The 21274-nt window shown below is 38.7% G+C and overlaps 1 protein-coding gene and 1 non-coding gene across 5 annotated transcripts in view; one reads left to right on the forward strand and one right to left on the reverse strand.

Moving 5' to 3' along the window:
• The window catches only part of WAPL (WAPL cohesin release factor), a 77624-nt gene that overhangs the window by 49541 nt on the left and 6809 nt on the right, over positions 1 to 21274 (reverse strand). For all 4 annotated transcript variants that reach the window (XM_032607995.1, XM_032607992.1, XM_032607991.1 and 1 more), the window contains exon 3: positions 2050 to 3093. In XM_032607995.1, the coding sequence (XP_032463886.1) occupies positions 2050 to 3093 (1044 nt within the window). The remainder of the gene's footprint in view (positions 1 to 2049; positions 3094 to 21274) is intronic.
• LOC116742079 lies at positions 15616 to 15722 on the forward strand. Its single transcript, XR_004346351.1, has one exon. It is a non-coding gene; the product is annotated as a U6 spliceosomal RNA (small nuclear RNA).

Genomic DNA, 21274 nt, shown 5'->3' on the forward strand with positions numbered 1-21274 from the left:
AAGAGTAGCCCCCGCTAGCCGCAACTAGAGAAAGCCCTCGCACAGAAACGAAGACCCAACACAGCCAAAAATGTAAATAAATAAATAAAAATGAACTATCAATTCCCCCCCCCCCAAAAAAAAGGAAGACTTTTCTCTGTCCCAACCCTTAAAAATGTTTGCTGTTTCATACAGTGTATGAAGACTCAGATTCCAACTTTGGATATATCAATCAGTCTCTCATTTTTAAACATTATTTGGTATCAACATGACGTTTTTCAAAGGGAGCCTAATGATTTAGGATAACTTGCTATCAAGGTTAGGATAAGAGCTAAGAAGGCTGTAGCAGAACTGGAGCTCAGGTTTCAGTACATAATTACTAACCATCTTCCTGAGAAAGCAAATGTAAAGCTGTCTACCCAGTCATATCTCAAGTGACTAGCAAGGCAGCAGCAAACTTCAGTTCTTCAGAAGCAATTCAACACAACGTTGAATTCTGAAAATACTCTTATTTTTTTGCAGTGGGGAGTAAGGCGGGCTCCTAGGGGCTACTCCTGTGTAATTCTAGCTTTAGCGATTCTAATCTAGCAAACCTATTTTTAGGCCAAATGAAGCAAAATGGTAGGTAGCCTCAAGTATGATATACTCTATAAGAAAATCTATATGTAAGAATACTATGGGATCTTTAGTTGCAGCCTGTGGGCTCTTAGTTGTGGCATGAGGGATCTAGTTCCCTGACCAGGGATCAGAAGCCAGGTCCCCTGCATTGGGAGAATGGATTTTTTTTTTTAATTAATTAATTTATTTATTTTTGGCTACACTGGGTCTTTGTTGCTGTGCACGGGCTTTCTCTAGTTGCAGCGAGCAGGGGCTACTCTTAACTGCTGTGCGTGGGCTTCTCATTGCGGTAGTTTCTATTCTTGCGGAGCATAGGTTCTACGCGTGCGGGCTTCAGTGGTTGTGGCTCACGGGCTCTAGAGCACAGGCTCAGTAGTTGTGGCGCACGGGCTTAGTTGCTCCACAGCATGTGGGATCTTCCTGGACCAGGGCTCGAACCCGTGTCCCCTGCATCAGCAGGTGGATTTAACCAACTGCGCCACCAGGAAAGTCCCAGGAGCGTGGTGTCTTAAACACTGGACCACCAGGGGAAGTCCCTACTATGATAGTTCTAATTCACCATAATGACTCTTGTTCTATGACCCTAAAAGGACAAAAGCTCTATTTAACAAGTAAACTGATATAGGAAAACTGTATTTGGTTAAATACAAATAAATATAACCTCTGTATCCCAGAGGCTTTCACATACTCTTCGTCGCTCAACAGTCAATCCACTTCACAAAGCCCTTGTCAAGTAGCGACTTACTCATAGCAAAGCTAACCTATTTCTTTTGTTTGTCTCTCAGTGGAGACTATCAACTCCTCAAGGACTTCAAGTCATTACTGGTCCTACTATCTTAACGGACAAATTAATTTTTCACTGATAAGAGTGTATAAATACTTAACTAGCACTTTTTAATTTTATTAAGTCAACTTACGAGGATGATTCTTAAGATTTAATCTTAACTTCATAAATTTAAGATTTCTTTAGAATGTTTTTTAACATTTATTGATTAGGCTTTTTTATTTTAATTTTCTAATACTTCCCTCATTACAACCACCTAGTATCAATATAGTTCTAAATGACCAAAATCTATCCTTATGTTTCCATTGCATTTAGCTTTTCAAAACTGAAATATCAAGATGTTCATTATCCCTACACACACACACACACACACACACACACACACACACACACTCAGACACACACTAAAATTCTCAAGTGCTAATGGTAGAATTAAAATACAAATATGAAAAGACTCCCCAATTTACAAACTGGTTCCTTACAAGGTGGGACTTTATTAAATTTAAATGCTGTTATCTTTGGATAAGGTAATCTTTGGCACTAAATAGGTACTCCTATTAAAATTAAATGTAGTAACAAGCTAAAACTGAGTATCCAGGAGGAAACTAAGTAGCTGTTACTTAAGCCTGAAAAGCACGTTTACTTGTAGTTTTTTTTTTAAGTCTTACCTGCATTATTAGTACTAGACTGACTGTCCTGGGAATTATCACTGCTTTCTGGAGGAGGCTGCAAGGAGGGTGATGGAGCCGTTTTAGATCTTTTTTTGTTTGTCTTTCTTTCCACTTGACAGTCATCATCTTCATCATCTTCACTTTCACTGAGATCATCAAAGCCAAAATACTTAATTTTGTAATTAGAACTCCCAGAACCTCCTTCATCACCTCCTGTCTCATCATGATCTTCAAAACCAAAAAATTCAAGTTTAACATCTTTTTTAGATTTAGTATTACTAGGTCGAAATCTAGTAGTGGTCTTAGACGTTGCAATATCTGCTTTTTTTCTTAGCCGGCCAGCTTCTCCCAAATCTGCAGGAGTTGATGCAGTGAACTCATCCATGCTGCGTTCCATAGTATCCTGTATGGTAACATTACAAACTGACAAGCAAGATGGATGTAAAACAGTATAATCTCTAGTCCGTCCAACCGTCCCTCTAAAACTGGTCCCACAACTTACACTGCCTTTTTTTGCCTGATTCAGGCCATCTTTACTCGATTCACTGTTTGCTTTGGCTAAGCCCTGACTGGTGCCATCCATTAGCTTATCAAAATTTGATGCTCCTTGTGAGGATTTTGCTTTATTGGCCCTACAATACGTCCTACAGTTGCTTGGCCTAAGAACACTTTGCATGATGTCTTCCTCAATGGCTTCATTTAGATTTTCCAACCGATTTTTAAAATCCTCATCCTTCATCTCCAAAAGAGGATCACTATCCAAACTTAAAATACAATCTTCTGATCTGCTATCTTCAAAGTCATTATCCCATTCATACAAACCAGTTCTTACAGATCCCTTGATTGAAGATGTTTCTGATGGAGATTCTGACCTTCTTCCAAGCTGGGAGTTCCAAGTATCATTTGTTTCTTTGATTTCATCAGCTTTGTATCCAGAAGCCACTGTTGTTTCTGCATTGGGTTTCTTAGTACTGTCTTCAGCATTTTTGTAAATATGGTGACTATTTTTTTCATGTTCTTCACTAAAGTTCTCCACTTTATCTATAAAAATGAAAAATAAGTCAAAGGATAAAAATATGAGTGACAGCAATATAAAAGTTAACAAATAAAAGGGACATTTGTTAATTAATAGTACAATTAATTATAAAATAATTGCAAAAATTTTAAATTGTGAAAAAAGTAAATGTTTATATATCTGATAATTCCCCTTCCAGTATACAGCTCTCATGTCTTCCAGTGACCTCTCCCTAGGCATCCAAGTCCCTTAAAATTGTTAACCTAAACTCAAGAGATTTCAGCAGTGTTAAACAACAGGATCAATTCAGAATGACATATAAATAACTCAGCCAAACCTTCTAAGACATACTATGGATTTTTCAAATAAAAATGTTTAATCACTGTAAAGCAATCATACTCCAATAAAGATGTTTAAAAATTATTTAATAGAACCTTAACAATGTAACACAATTAATGAAAACATTCTGGCAGTGTCTATTCCTCTGGGGTAGGGTTGCCCATATGGCATGCCAGCTCTGTCTAGAAACCTGTTCCAGGGTCAGGTTTCTTTATTTCTGCTTTCCATTCTTTTTTCTAATGCTAAAAGCCATACAACTTCAAGGCTTTTTTTTTTTTTTTTTAAAAACAGTGGCTCTGATACCTAAGTTACATGGCTACAATGGTTATTTATCCATATCAGCCAGTGGTAAATCTTAAATTGCCTACTCATTTTGTACTTGGAAAATTCATTTTTTTTGTCTTTAATTTTATCATCAGAAATATTTAAAAAATTTTTCTAAATGAGATGGAAATGTGATTCAAACTGGTACTACAATTAATTCTCCAAGCACTTGTTAGTAGGAAAAGTCGGGTTAAATGTTTATGCCAGGGGCTTCCCTGGTGGCCCAGTGGTTGAGAGTCCGCCTGCCAATGCAGGGGACACGGGCTCGTGCCCCGGTCCGGGAAGATCCCACATGCCGTGTAGCGACTGGGCCCGTGAGCCATGGCCGCTAAGCCTGCGCGTCCGGAGCCTGTGCTCCGCAATGGGAGAGGCCAGAACAGTGAGAGGCCCGCGTACCGCAAAAAAAAAAAAAATGTTTATGCCAAATAATAAAATTACCAAAAAACAAAACAAAACAAAAAAAACCTACATTTAAGAAAATTCATTTACAAATCTCAATTAACAAACCATCAAATAAAAGCAAAAGGATGCTTTACATGAATTCACTGTACAATTTTTAATGCTACCCAATGGGTGTAAATGTAATTTATATTTACCTACCTCTACAAGGCAACTAATTTATAGGTATACCTGTTTTATTCTTGGATATTTTCCAACCAAAGGCAAGGAACTATAGTTTTCATAATCTCAGAAGTACCAAATCAGTAAGTATACAATACTGAAAAGCGAAGAATTAAAAGCTGACTCTGGCATCTGATACTTTCTTAAAGGGGCAGAAGCAAAGCCAAGTTTAAAACCAAACCTGAAGAAATGATACCACTGCTCTTATAACAAGTGGAAAGAGCACTAGTAGTTGAATTTGGAGACTTGTGTTGCCCTAACCAACTAGCCCTACAGAGCTCAGGCAAGACCCTTAACTTTGGGCGTTTTCCTGAGGGCTTCAATTTCCTCCTGTGCTCAAAAGGGAAGCCACTGACCCATACTACTTTACAGCATTATTAAAGGAATTATTTGCTAAAAAATGACTATGGGAATGCTTTGTATGCCTAGCTATACAGACGTCTGTGAGATGTCACTAAATGTTATACCACACCACTTTTACAGTTACATAGCATTCTACTGTCTTAATGTCACAAAATTTATTTAAGCTGTTTCTAATTGTTTTATGTAATAAACATCCTTCTGACTTAAAAAAAAAAAGGTTATGTTACAGTAAACTTTATTATCCATGTTTTTAAAAATTACTACTTCAAGTTTTACTTACCACTCCCATTCCCCCTAAAGTCAGAGAATATGTATCGTGTTTTAACAGTTACTATTCTCATGGGCTGCCTTTCATATGTAAATCTAACTGTTGTGAGTATACCTTATAAATTTAAGTGCAAAGGATAATAAAGAACCTTAGAGAAAGAAGTATTGTCACTAAAAGTTATGTCACTAGTAAATACAATTTATTCATGTATTCAATTATATAGCATAAACAATCCTACAGATGAATTATTAAAGTATATTATATAATTTTTAAACTTCAGAAATACACTGCACAGATAAAAACTAATTTAATCAACAAAGAGTTCTGCACAAGAAAAGCTATCTAAGTTTTCCACAACAGTATTCTGATATATAAAATAAATACTTTCTACAGTCCTTCATCATTTAGGTCTTCCAAGAAATATTCTTAACTATACCTTCAGAAGAGAAAGCAAGGTTATCTTGTCCTAAAATGCAAAATAGCAATTACTTTCAACTGCCCTCCTTCCTCAAACATCCCAGCTTCCTTGTCAGATAAACTCACTTTATATCTCAAAACATCAAGGGTGGGGAGGGGAAATAAAAATGAGTTGGTTTTTTTTTCTTTTAAAATGGCTTTTATTGAGACACTTTTAGGGCTTCTGCAACATTTCTACTTGGAAATCTTCTTTATTTCCAGTTTTAGGTGGCTAAACTCTTTTCTGTATGCCAACAAGGCTCACTCACACCACCTTAGCAAGGAAGCATACTCATCTATCTTTGCTCAAATGTCCAACCTGGTATGCCCCCACACCTCTTTTTTTTTTTGTAAACAGAGAAGATAAATATCAGTATTTACTCTGTTTTAATCTAAACCAGCTATATAAACAGTAATGTATTTCTAGCAAAGATAACAGTTTAGGAGTTAAATGGATGAGTGCCAGCTCTGCCACTTAGTGGCTAAAATGACCTTAGGCAAGTCACCTTAACTTGGGACAGGGACTTCCCTGGTGGTCCAGTGGTTAAGAATCCACCTTCCAATGCTGGGGACTCAGGTTCAATCCCTGGTCAGGGAACTAAGATCCCACATGCTGCGGGGCAACTAAGCCTGCACACCACAACTACTGAGCACGCAGGCCAAAACTAGAGAGCCCACGCACCACAACTACAGAGCCCATGCACTCTGGACCCCACACACCACAACAAGGAGCCCACAGGCCAGAATGGAGGATCCCACGAGCCGCAACTAAGACCTGACGCAGCCAAAAATAAAATAAAATAAACATTAAAAAAAAAAAAGAAGTTGGGACAATTTCTTCAGCTAATAAAATCTGTCTCAAGGACAAGTTGAACAGATAAAAGAAGATAATGTATCTAAGGATATATGCAGGTTACAGAACATCACACAAATACAAATTATCATAGCTGTTACAACTATGCCACATATAAAATATATTTTTAATAATCTTTTAGTGAGACATTTCTTAGTGGAATTTAACCTGTATGTTCATCAATATTCCCTTAGGTCCTGTGTCTATCAGCTTCAAGCAAGGAATCCAAAACTACATTCTAAGGCCTACTGTTCTTCCTCAGCCTAAAGGGTGAAGATTGGATAAGTAGAAAGTCTTTAGCAGAAGACTTATCCTAGCGCCATCTGCAAAGATACTTAATAAATGCTTTTTAATATCACTAGATTTTAGTATCACTGGATAGGTACTCAATCTTTTGCATATTCGGTATTACACAAGGGAGGGAATTTAGCATAATAAAGGCTATGTGGAATTTGAGAAACATGGTATTGAACCACACAGCTAAAACAATAACTAGATGTGTAAAAATTTGGCAAGTCGAATTTCCTCTCTGAGCCTCATTCTGCTTATCTAAAAAACAATAAGCAACCTCACATTAAAGATTAATTAAATGCCTATTATTCCCTTAAGATTCTTAATTTTGAAAGGAAATAGATGATTCCCTTAAAAATAAAAACACATCAGTACTTGCAATAATATGAGTATATATGGGTTTATGCAGGAGAATAATCAGGTGGGATAATTTAAGGCTTCCATGCGTAAAGTGAACTCTGAAGTATTTAAAAAGTGGGAAGGGAGGTTTGATCAGAGATTTATGAAATGATTTCATGGGTTCTGCAAATCTTGTGACACTGTGTGAAAAAAATGCCTGACATTTTTCAGGGAGAGTATCTATAATTTTAGCCGGTTTTCAAACATTCCAAAATACATTTTTTAATTGGTAAATGACAAGAGAAGGAGCAAAATATCTGTGGGAAATCAGTATATGTTAATTGCAGAATTTCAAATCTCTATGGGAAGGATTATTCAATAATGTGTACTGGAACATCTTGTATCTTTAACCATAAAGCAAAAGAAATTTCATCAAAATTAAATGTCCATATATACACTACCAAACATTAAGGTAGATAGCTAATGGGAAGCAGCTGCATAGCACAGGGAGATCAGCTCGGGGCTTTGTGACCACCTAGAGGGGTGGGATAGGGAGGGTGGGAGGGAGGGAGACACAAGAGGGAAGAGATATGGGAACATATGTATATGTATAACTGATTCACTTTGTTATAAAGCAGAAACTAACACACCATTGTAAAGCAATTATACTCAAATAAAGATGTTAAAAAAAAAATTAAATGTCCATTAGAAAACCACTATTCAGGGAATTCCCTGGCAGTCCAGTGGTTAAGACTCCACACTTCCACTGCAAGGGACACAGGTTCGATCCCTGGTCAGGGAACTAAGATCTCAGATGCTTCAGTGCAGCCAAGAAAAGATTAAAACACACACACACACACACACACACACACACACACACACACACACAAAACGCTATTTAAGAGAACTACCATACCAGAGAGAGAGAGAAAGAGAGTGAGAGTGTGTGTGTGTGTGTGTGTGTGTGTGTGTGTGTCGGTGTGGGTGTGGGTGGGTGTGGGTGGGGGTGGGTGTGGGTGGCCGGGGCAGGGTGGGGGGTTGATTACAACTATGTAAAGAATGCCCCAACTCAATAAGACACCCAATAAAAATTTAAAATAGAAAAATGATCAAGAGACTTGGACTTGACCAGTCACTTGATAAAAAAGGATATTCAATAAACATATAAAATATAAATATATTAAAAGGCACTGACATTCATTGGTTATTAGAAAGATGCAACTGAAACCATAATGAGATGCTACTAAACAACCAATGAAAGAGTTAAAATTCACAGTGGCAAGTATTGCGGAGGAGGTAAAGCAACTTCAACTGCTCAGAATGGAAATGGGAACAACCACTCTGGAATTATCTACAAAAGCTAAACATAACAGTTATCCTATGACCCAGAAATTCCAGTTCAAAGTACTTACCTAAAAGAAATGTATGCATACATGCACTAAACAACTTATTAAACTTAACCATATGAAACTTCCACTTTTAAAATAATCAAGTATTAGCAATTCCACGTGGTTCAACATAAGGGAAGTACACTTATGACGTCATTCCAAAACAAAGAAATATAAATATCCATTAACAGTACAATCAATAGTGGTCTATTAATACAAAGAAATACTGCAGAGCAATAAAAATAAATAAAACTACATTTCTGTAGGAGTATATCTTAGTACAATCACTACAGAGAGCAATTTGGTAATACTTTTTAAAATTAAAAATGTACATATGAAAGAAATAGACTGACCCTGAAGCAAGCTGTTTTATTTACTCTACAAATAACTCTCCATGAGTATGAATAACATAAGCAACAAGGAACACTGTTTCCTGATTTCTGCTTTCATAAACAATACAAATACCTATCAATAAAGAACTAACTAAATTATCATACAACCACATCTGAATACTATATAGCTGTTAAAAAGAATGAGGCAGGTCTACAGATATGGTTGCCCTTAGGGAAAGGGATGACAGAAGGATAAAGGGAAAGTCTTCCATACCTCTTGAATTTTATATTGTCTATAGTCTATTCAAAAGCCTTAAAAGTAAAAATTAACCAAAAAAAACAAAAAAAAAAGTAAAAATTAACAAAAGTATATATTAAGTACCTTAAACTGTAACAGTGATCCTACAGTTATCTTTTTTTTGGAGTGCTGAGCTGTTAAAGAATTATATTTATGGGCTTCCCTGGTGGCGCAGTGGTTGAGAGTCCACCTGTGGATGCAGGGGACACGGGTTCGTGCCCCGGTCTGCGAAGATCCCACATGCCGTGGAGCGGCTGGGCCCGTGAGCCATGGCCGCTGAGCCTGCGCGTCCGGAGCCTGTGCTCCGCAACGAGAGAGGCCACAACAGTGAGAGGCCCGTGTACCGCAAAAAAAAAAAAGAATTATATTTATGTATGAAATACAGTGTCTGGAATTTGCTTCAAAATAATCCACTGTTGAAAGGGAGTAGGTGGTAATAAAAATGAAATAAGACTGACTATGAATTAATGTTTATTGAAGATGGATATACACACACACCTGTGTAACTGTATGCTAGTCTGTATGTACAAACAGCATATATACTACCTTCACCCTTCTTAGAAGAAAGTGAAGATATTTCCTTTCACTTTTCACCAAACCCATCATTATATAGATAAAGAAAAGGCAGCCCAGAGAGGCCAATGATGACAAAGGCTGCCAATTAAACCAATGACCAAGAGATCTCATAAAAAGAACCATACCAAATTCTAATACATATTACACTACCTCTAGTGGTGGCTGCTGAAAATTGAAATACTAAAGCAGATAAACCATCTTAACCCACATTAATATAAGAGGTCTAGATGAGATGAAGAGGTTAAAATCTGTGTTGGGCAAATTGCAGTGTGTATCACCTGATGTGCTAAATACTAAATTTAAACAAAAACCTCTGACTTCTAAGGCGACTGTACAGATGATAGAGAAGTGGCTTTGGAGATCATGACCCATGAAATACAGTTGAGGTACCGAGAAAAGTTTAATTTGTGTGTGTGTGGGGGGGGATGTGCCACCATTACATGGCAAGCTGCCTCTAATTTGAGTGGCTGTCATGCAAAGAGAGAACAAACTTATTCAATGTGTAGAAATCATTCAAATTCATAGAAACTAAAAGGACTGATGAGCATTAAAGGTCAATTAGAGGGACTTCCCTGGTGGTCCAGTGGTTAAGACTCTGCGCTCCCAACGAAGGAGGACCGGGTTCAATCCTTAGTCAGGGAACTAGATCCCGCATGCCTCAACTAAGAGCCCACAGGCTGCAACTAAAAGATCCTGCATGCCGCAACTAAAGATCCCACACGATGTAATGTAGATCCTGTGTGCCACAACTAAGACCTGGCACAGCTAAATAAATAAATATGTAAATATAAATAAATAAATATTTTCTTTAACAAATCAGTTAGCGCTGTCCAATGAAGGGGATGCCTAGGGAGGAGAGTGTACTCCCTTGTCATAAAAGAAGTATTTGATAAAATGGGACTACATCAAAAACAGTAACTTCTGCTCTGCAAAAAACACTGTTAAGAGAATGCAAAGACAAGCCACAGAGTCAGAGAAAATGTCTGCAATAAATATGTCTGATATAATACTTGTACCCAGAATAAAGAACTCTCAAAATTCAGTGAGAAAATAAACAACCCGATTAAAACTGAGCAAAAAAATGTGAGCGGATGTCACCAAAGAAACTATACTGTTACCAAATAAGTACATGAAAAATGATCATTAGTCATGAAGGAAACGCAAAAGGCTGATTTCCTTAATATACTAAGAATTCAGGGCTTCCCTGGTGGTGCAGTGATTAAGAATCCGCCTGCCAGTGCAGGGGACAAGGGTTCGAGCCCTGGTCTGGGAAGATCCCACATGCCGCAGGGCAGCTAATCCCGTGCACCACAATTACTGAGCCTGCACTCTAGAGCCCGCGAGCCACACTACTGAGCCTGCATGCCACAACTACTGAAGCCTGCATGCCACAACTACTGAAGCGCACGTGCCTAGAGCCTGTGCTCTGCAACAAGAGAAGTCACCGCAATGAGAAGCCCACGCACCGCAATGAAGAGTAGCCCCCTCTCGCCGCAACTAGAGAAAGCCCAGGCGCAGCAATGATGACCCAGTGCAGACAGAAATAAACTAATTAATTTAAAAGATTTCTATGAAAAATATATATATACTAAGAATTCTTACACATCAATAAGTCCAATGAACGTCCCAGCAGAAAAAGCAGGTAGAGACACATAAAAGCAATCAATAGAAAAAGAAACAGAATGAATTAGTAACTTATGAAAAGACACTCAATTACATTCACAATTAAAAATCAGAGTATACAATGTTATATAATAATTATACTTCAATAAAGCTGGAAAAAGTAAAACAATTGAACTATATACTTACTAAGGCCTCAGTATGTGCCCAGTACTGCTCTAAATACTTTCCATCTATTAATTCATTTGATCTCTTAGCAACCATCTGATGTAGGTACTATTACAAGTTCACAAGCCTTTATCCACAATTCTAACATCTAAAAAGCTCTGAAAACAAAGTTTTCTCATAATGCATTTTGAAGCAAAACCTGACCTCACCTAAGTGAGGCTACTGATAGTATTTTTTCCTGAAGAAACAGCTGTCTTGATTAGACTGCTGCCTAGCCCCTGACGGGTGTTAATGTAAAATACATACACTTTCTAAATTCCAAAATAATCCTAATTTCAAGACAAATCTGGCCCCAAAGGTTTCAGATAAGGAAATGTGAAGCTGTATCCCATTCTGCAGATGAGGGACGGTAGAGTTCAGTTAGTAGACAGTTGACAGCCACATAGTTAAGTGGTGTTTATTGTCTGAAAAATAAAGCAACTTTTTAACGAAAACAAAAACACTGGAAGCAACCCAAAGGTCTGACAACTACAAGGAACTGGTTAAGAAATTACAAAACATAGGGAAATTGACACACCATGCAGCAATATTTTTAAATAAAAAAGGGAGGGAGGCCAGAAAGAAAACTTTCATATACTGACATAGACTTATTCCCAAGATATATTAAGTGAAAAAGCAAGGTACAAAACAGCACGTTATCATTTTGTAGATCTAAATACACACACATATATGCAACTGTTTGTATTGCTTGTAGGTGCACAGCATATGTCAGAAAGGGTAACAAAATTATGAATGGTCGATCACTCCAAGAGCTGGGACAACTGGAGAAAGGGGCTGGGAAGCTTTTAACCACTATCATTTTGTACCATGTGCAGATAGATTTTTTTAATTTTTAAAACATAAAGATGTATATATTCTAAAGCAGAAAAAAACCCCAAAATTCAACATTTTTTTCCTACTTTCAGCTAGACAAAGTCCAAAGTTAGACAGAATGATCTGCTAGAAAAAAAAAGCCACACTGTTAAGTGGGAAATTTGGCAATATCAGTTGAATATTTAAATGTATATGCTCTTTCAATTCTAGATGTTTCAACTTCTAGAAACATCTTCTGCCACTATACTGACAATGACCATGACTCTCAAAAACATAAATAGAATGATGTCCCAAGTAGCATTTATTTGTAATAGCAAATGACTATAAACAGCCAAACTACACCTAAGAGACTAAAGTATGGTACATCCATATAATGGAAAACCATGAAGCTGCTAAAAAAGAACAAGGTAGATTTATAAATACTGATGTGTACATCTTAAAGACTTTTCTGTGGTTTTTTTTTTTTTTTTTTTGCTTTACGCGGGCCTCTCCCATTGCAGAGCACAGGCTCCGGATGCGCAGGCTCAGCGGCCATGGCTCATGGGCCCAGCCGCTCCGCAGCATGTGGGATCTTCCCAGACGGAGGCATGAACCCGTGTCCCCTGCATCGGCAGGCGGACTCTCAACCACTGCGCCACCAGGGAAGCCCTTTCCGTGTTTTTTAAGGCACAATACACTATACACACACAGTATACACAGATATACATCATGCTCCCATTTATGTGTTTGTTTTTAAGGATACACAGATTTATATGCTGTGCATATTAAAGATTATGAAAGTCTATGTAAGAAATTGTTAACAGCACTTGCTTCTGTGAAAGAGAACTGATTTTTCACTGTCAATGAAGGTATGTGGCTATCTATCAAGGGCACTTAAAAACTCACAGGAAAAACATGGCACATCATCCTCAGTGGATCAGTTTTACTCAAAGATGTGGAAGGTAAAAAGTACTTAAAAAGTTAAGCATTTCAAGTGGTAATTTAAAATGTTTTTATATTTTATAAATCATACCTATCAAACACAGCCCACATGTAATTTTAAAGATAAAACAGTAAATATAAAACAACTTCAGGGACTTCCCTGGTGGTCCAGTGGTTAAGAATCTGCACTTCCACTACAGGAGGCACGAGTTCGATCCCTAGTCAGGGAACTTAACATCCTGCATGATGCACAGCATGGTCAAAAAAACTTCAAAAGCAGCATTCAGCTGGGCCCACTACACAGAGCAGTCCAAGTCAACTCAACTTCCCCTCAGTCCCCATCAACAACAGCCCATGGAGAGCCTTACTGCCCACTGCCATTGCCCACCCACACACCAAGAAGCTTGTCTGCTCCTGTGGCCTCCCGCTCAAGCTGCCTAACTCTGCCCACCCTTGCAGAAGAACAGGGAACCACACCCACATACCCAAGCCAATCCTCAAACTGTAGGCCACCCTGACAATTAACTCTTCAAACTAGATACACAGACCCCTGGAGTTACACAAAGACCTTCCAAAACATATACAGGCACAATTAAGTTTTAGGGACATTGGTTTCTAAATCCCCATCTTCCTCATGTACTCTGGTCCAAAAACTGATCTACCAACCCAACCTGGGATTAATCATTCTTCTCCCACGTTACAAATAATGGCATATCCCTCACCTACCCCTAATCTATGATACACTGCTCCTACTCTGGCATGACCTATAAAGAAATAATGTGATACATTATTAGCTTCTGTGCCTAATAACTGAGTAACTCTAATGTCTTGGTAACAAATCCTTTGCATGTCAGGTGGTTCCAATTATTGCTTTCCAAATAGAAACTACCATAGCAAAACTCTCTCCATTCTTACCTTTGTCAATATGGTATCTCAACATTTACATGTTGTAAAAAATAGGAATAGATTGATGCCAAAGACTTCGTAATTCTAGCAATAATATTCATCCACATATACATGAGCTAATTGAAAAAAGGGGCCACGCATATCATTAAGAGGTGTATTTCCAATAAACTTTGCCTTTAAGACTCACAGCAATCACATTTGATCAATTATACACTAATAATTGTGGTCATAACTTAATCTAGAAGAATTTTTAAATACTTAAAGCATCAGAATCACAGAAAATTCTTAAAAGTTTACATTTAAATTTATAAACATATTTTTGTACAAAGAATTATGAAAAGATGACCGTTAAAAGACATATTCAGGGGCTTCCCTGGTGGTACAGTGGTTGAGAGTCCGCATGCCGATGCAGGGGACACGGGCTCGTGCCCCAGTCCGGGAAGATCCCACATGCCGTGTAGCGGCTGGGCCCGTGAGCCATGGCCGCTGAGCCTGCGCGTCCGGAGCCTGTGCTCCGCAACGGGAGAGGCCACAACAGTGAGAGGCCCGCGTACCGGGGGAAAAAAAAAGACATATTCAGGGGGCTTCCCTGGTGGCGCAGTGGTTGAGAGTCCGCCTGCCGACGCAGGGGACACGGATTCGAGCCCTGGTCCGGGAAGATCCCACATGCCACAGAGCAACTAAGCCCGTGCGCCACAACTACTGAGCCTGCACTCTAGAGCCCACAAGCCACAACTACTGAGCCCACACGCCACAACTACTGAAGTCCGTGCACCCTAGGGCCCACGAGCCACAACAAGAGAAGCCACCGCAATGAGAAGCCTGTGCACTGCAACGAAGAGTAGCCCCCGCTCGCCGCAACTAGAGAAAGCCCGCGTGCAGCAACAAACACCCAAAGCAGCCCAAAAATAGACATATTCATTAGGATCAAATTCTAAAGGGCAAGTGAGATAGAAATACAATTTCAAAAAGGATACAGGGTGCTGTAAATCTTCTGGCTGTTAAAGAAAAACTTGTTTTTTTTTTTTAATGTATGAAAGTGAACAGCAAATACTTATGTATTTGTAAGCAAGAAGGTGATTACAATAAAAGACAGGATAGCAATTACTTTGAGGTGAAGGAGGGGACACAAGGAAGAGCTCTGGAGTGGCTGGCACTCTTCTGTTCCTTGATGTGGGTGGTGGTTACAACAGTGTTGCTCTTATAATAATTCACTAAGCAAAACATGTATTTCTAGATATTTTATTATATTGTGTGATTTTCTGTATCTGTGTTTTATTTTACAATAAAAAAGTTAAAGAAATCACTATGATACCTATTGCATGTCAGTTTTATTTTAAAATGCCAATATTTACAGGAAATTATATTATTTATTATTTTACAGAAAATGTATATCCTTTGCAATCATTTCAGTATTTTCGTGACCAGCAATCCACACCTAGGTACTTGCCCCAAGAGGAATGTGGACATATCTCTACACAAAAACCTAAATGGAATTGTAAGCAACTTCATTCATAATCGCCAAAAACTGAAAACCCAAATGTCCTTCAACTAGTGAATGGATTGTGGTACGTACAATGGAATACTAGTCAACAATAAAAATACTGATACAGTGCTCGCTTCGGCAGCACATATAGTAAAACTGGAACGATACACAGAAGATTAGCATGGCCCCTGCGCAAGGATGACACGCAAATTCGTGAAGCATTCCATATTTTTGGCATGGACATATATACACTACCAAATGCAAAACAGATAGCTAGTGGGAAGCAGCCGCATAGCACAGGGAGATCAGCTCGGTGCTTTGTGACCACCTAGAGGGGTGGGATAGGGAGGGTGGGAGGGAGGGAGATGCAACAGGGAAGAGATCTGGGGACATACGTATATGTATAACTGATTCACTTTGTTATAAAGCAGAAACTAACACACCACTGTAAAGCAATTATACACCAATAAAGATGTTAAAAAAAACCTGATACATACAACAACGTGGAATACTCTTAAAAGCATTATGCTAAATGAAAAAAGCCAGACTGAAACTGTTACATACTCTATGACCTCAGGTATATGAAATTTTGGAAAAAACAAGGCTGCAGGGACAGAAAACAGATCAGTAGATCCCAGGGTTGGTGGTGGGAGAAGGGACCCACCACAAAGGAGCATGAAAGAGCTTTTGACAAGAGGGAAGTAGTCTCTATCTTGATAATGATTACCTAATTGTGTACATTTCCACTTTTTTTTTTTTTTTTTTAGATATTGCACCAGTTATCTTCTACTTGCCCTTCCAGATCTACTCTCCACCCTGATCTCAGCCCCTGGAGGCTGACCTGTAACAAAGTTTCCTTACCCTCAGGCTTCCCTCGGGTTCCATCTATGAGGAGCCTCAGGACAGAGGAGGGAAGGAGCAGAGTTAGGTTCAAATACTTTATCCTCAAGCACCCTCCTTATGAGGCCCCTTCAAAAGAAGGATACTGCTCTTCTTAAGGTGGCCTCTAAATGGCTCAATTAATCCCTTGCCCCTGTGAAACTGGGTGATAATAGCTTCACTGCAGCTAACCCAGGCTAGGCTTTCCCTAACATTCCTCCCACACCTTTGTAAATAGCCTAAAACCCTCCTGGTTTGAGTCTAACTGGGGCATGCCATGTTTCCAAGTGCGACCTTGACTGATAAATCAAGATGAAAACTTTAAAAATATATGAGAAGGCAAATACATCTTGTCATCTACCTCCTCCTGTACTCTAACACTCAAAATGTACCTGCACTTCTTTCCCATCTCCTAATCCAACAACCCACTACCCCCACCTCCCCGTACCTTTTAAGTCCAGAGTACTCAGGCCTCAGTGACAAGCAAACTCACACACACCTGGAGGTCATGCCCTCTATCACCTCCTTGTCCTAACTGAAACCTAAGGATGCTACTTCTCCTGCAGTGCCCTCTAGTATCTCAGAGAAGGATGGCTTGCCCTTTATAAAACTATTACTACTCCCCACTCTTATAAAAGCCCATTCCTTTGAAGCTTGTGCCACCTAGTTACCCTCTAATATTCCTCATATCTGTCATCTAACAACCTTATTCTTCATTAAAGGATTTTACACAAAGATTTATAATCTACCCCTCCATGCCTCTTTCGCTATCATCCTGAATTCCACCAAATTCCAAACCCCTAACCTCCCAGTTCCTTAATCTTCTCCCATCAACAGTCATCTACATTCCATCTGAGCCACCAGTTCACAGTTTCATCCAGGAACTGGTCATGTCCTAAAATGCTTCAACTTTCAAATATTAAAAAATCAGATAACCCATATTTTAATCACTACCAACTATCCAACTTGCTTGTTCCAGTAATCCTATTCTTGGCTTTTATTTAATAAGACTCTCAGTATACTGACCTCTCTTCTCTCCTTTCTCCTACCCACCTACCCTGTCCAGTTAGTAAACTTTAAACTGCACAGTCCATCATTTCAGTCACTCTCTGGTTGATAACCTAAATTCTTTCTTCTCTATCTGTTCATTCCATATCTACTCAGACAAAATGCCAGTCCAGGGTAATTCTCATTATTCTATCCAATATTCTGTATTTTGTGCAGGTTCTGGCTAATAGGGCCTACTAAAGAAGAGGGGGAAACACACATACTCAATGGGGAGATCAGCAACCATGAGTTTTCAGTGATACAAACTTCAACTAAGGCATCAATAATGTCCAGAAATTCTACTTTCTCCCTAGACAGTTCCCTCCTTTTCCACTTTCTGCAACATCTATTTGAACCCTTTGCTCCTCCCCTCCAGCCACCACATACCCATCCTTTTTTCTATCTCCCTTTCAGAGATGACTTCTTTTGCCACTTTATGGAAAGAAAGAAAAAAAAAGAAGCTTTTGTTCATAAACCACCTCATCTTCCATTTTCCCATTAAACTCACATTTTCACCCACCTTTCCTCCTAGCCAAGAAATGCAGCATCCCTTCTCCTAAGACCACTCTCCCCCTGGGTTTTGGATCCTACACTTCAAGGCTCCCTTGTGTAATCAAACTTTCTAGAACCCCTCATTTATCTCTAGCTGCCCCTTTTCTTCTCTCCTTCAAACATCTTTAACAAGTTGTGTACACTTGCCAACCCCATTTCCTAGCTGTGTACTCACTGCTCAGACCACTTCTATCCAAGCTGTAAAATCCAATGCCTGCTCTGCAGTCCTCATTTTCATTGATTTTACAGCAGGAATTCCAATTCCGTAGATCCTTCATGAAACACTTTTCTGTTGGATTCTATAAAATATCACTCACATGATTTTCCTTCAGGTACTCTAGCTTCTCCTACTCAATTTCCTTATCTAGTTTTTCTTCCTCTTCTCTCCATCCATTAAGTATTGCAAGTTCTTCACAGTTCAGTACTTCTCCTTACATTCTCTATAATGACTTCTAATCCTGTACTTTCAAATAACATTTATATGCTGATTCACAAATTTATCATCGCTAACCAAGACTTCTTATCTAAGTTCCATACCAGCAGATCCTGCTGCCTCTCGAACATATCTCACAAATATCTTAAACTCAATGTATCCAAAACTGAACTCACGAACTTCCCCTCATAAATGTCCCCTTATCTCAATGAATGATACTACAACATACTCAGTTGCTCACATCAGATACCTGGGATTCATTCTTGATGTCTCCTTCCTTATAGCCCACATCACCAAGCAGGTTCACTTTTATCCTTTCCCAGTGCACCAGCAGGTCTCAAGTCAAATGTCAGTCTTGCCCCCAGGCCTCACTCAGACCAGGTAAATTAGCCTATATTTCACAGCATCCTATATTTTTCTGTCATTTTCTGCAGAAAATGTTTGTCTTTATTCAATCTGTCTTATTCTTTATTCAATCCATCTTGCCCACTAGAATGTGAAAAAGCAAGATCTTGTTCATGGACATACACCCAACACCCGGCATACAGAAGACACTGAAATTATAGCTGGATGGTTGGAAGGAAGGCATCCCCACAACTACTTATGAAAAATTCATCCTCCTCTACCACCAGAGGTCTGGAGAAGTTGAGGACTCTTTCCTAGAGAGTCAGGGGCTGAACCATAAAAATATACAGTGCATCATCTTGTTCTAATTCTAAGAATATGGAATACATGTTGAAAATGCTCTGAAAAACAACAAACATTACAAAAATGTGTTGCCATTGTTTTAGAAATACTTATTTATCATAGCCAGCAGAGGTCAACAGTTCCATCCCTAGAGGACAGAGACTATGCTTACGGTTTTCTTGTACCAGCTCATGGCTGGTATTCAACCTGGATCTGAGAAGAAGCTTATTAGTAATTACCTGTACTTGTGTTACTGCTCAAACCCTAAGAATGAACCTCCTTTCACAAAGAAACTCCTTTACAAGAAACTAAAGCTCTACTTTAAAACAAAATGTATTTACTTGAAATTACAGTGTCTCTCAGAATTTGCATATTGTTAAATTTCCATACAGAACAAAAAATTAACAAACAGAAGATACCTATTAACTATAAAAATAAGGTCAGCTTTCTTCAGCAAGTATTATAGGTAGTTTGGCCTCTATTCTTATTAAAAAGAAAATTACTTAAACAGAGGCAAAAGATAATCCATAATTTGTTGTCAAAGTTATTTCCAACATCAAGAGAAAACTCACTGTATAGTGACAGTCTGTTAAATATAAAGCTTTAAATATGATAAAATTAAGTTCACTCACATCAGAATACAGCAGCACTGTACGAAAAGAACACTTTGGATGTTTCTCAGATCTTCCACTTAATAGTTCAAGTTATTCAGCTTCTCTAAACTATGCTTTACCCCCTCTAAAATGGGAATAACACCTACCTTAAATAGTTGTGATTAAAGAGCAACTGATACATAAAGGGCTTAGAACAAAGTAACAACAGGCATCTTCTCCTCTTCTCCCCTTTTTTTTTTTTGGCCAGCTTTGCAACTTGCAGGAGCTTAGTTTCCCAACCAGGGATCGAACCCTTGCCCCCTGCAGTGGAAGCGCAGAGTCTTAACCACTGGACCACCAGGGAAGTCCCTTATCCTCTTCTCTTAAAAGAAGCTGATTTCAGGTACAACAGGTATATTCTATATGACAAATACATTCAATATCTAAATGAAGGCAGGTAACTCTTGCTGATGCTGTACTTGCAGAATTCTTTAGTAATCCTTATTAATCACCTGTACTTTATTCAATGAGTAGATGACAATCTCCTCTCAGGTCACAAGTTCCTGGCCTACTTTAAGCTTTCAGGACGAGAACAATTCATTTCCCTTTCTAAAAACCATCTTCAGTTCTAAATCAAAGTTGCTAATTTCCTGACAGTAACAGTCCTCTAACTTATACAAATACTCAGTACAGCTTTAAGCAAATGGAAAAAATTTTATTGGCTACAAAGACAGTCATGCAAATTAAGAGCCTATGCCATAGTTATCTCAATATTTGGCAGGAAATGTAGACTGAATCCCAGCTGGCTAGCAAGGAAAGTGTGCCAAATAGAAATACAAGTCTTTACACACTTTATTCTGGAGCCCAGATTAAAAACCTGTAGCAGAAAGCACAAAGATGGAAAATAGAAGTAGCTGCATATAAAAGGCAAGAGAAGCTTTCTTTTACCCCTAATGCACATAGCCCTGGATTCCAAACTTTGTAAGAATACTCCAAGATCTCTCAAAAGGTCAAAGTTTTAGGCCCTGCTAAAAGTCATTTTTAAGTGTCGCACTTGTTTGAGGATTCACTGGCTTTAATGATAACTGCAACTAAAGTATCTACAGATAAAATAACAAATCCTGAAGCTGCTTTAAAATAATCCAGGAGAGGGACTTCCCTAATGGCACAGTGGCTAAGAATCCGCCTGCCAATGCAGGGTACACAGGTTTGAGCCCTGGTCTGGGAAGATCCCACATGCCGCGGAGCAAATAAGCCGTGCGCCACAACTACTGAGCCCTCGCACCTTAGAGCCCGTGCTCCACAGGAAAAGCCACCGCAACGAGAAGCCCGCGCACTGCAATGAAGAGTAGCCCCCGCTCACCCAACTAGAGAAAGCCTGTGCTCAGCAACAAAGACACAACGTAGCCAAAAATAAATAAATAAAATAAAATAAATTTTTTTTAAAAATCCAGGAGGCAGAGAGAGTAGTGTCTACAATAGATGGAACAAGATTTGCCATATACTGACAACTGTTGAAGCTAGAAAACAGGTACATGACGTTCTTTTTAACATTCTATTTTTGTGTGTCTGAAAGTTCCACACTAAAAAGTTT

This window comes from Phocoena sinus, chromosome 16, assembly GCF_008692025.1.
Source record: "Phocoena sinus isolate mPhoSin1 chromosome 16, mPhoSin1.pri, whole genome shotgun sequence".
Lineage (NCBI taxonomy): Eukaryota > Metazoa > Chordata > Mammalia > Artiodactyla > Phocoenidae > Phocoena > Phocoena sinus.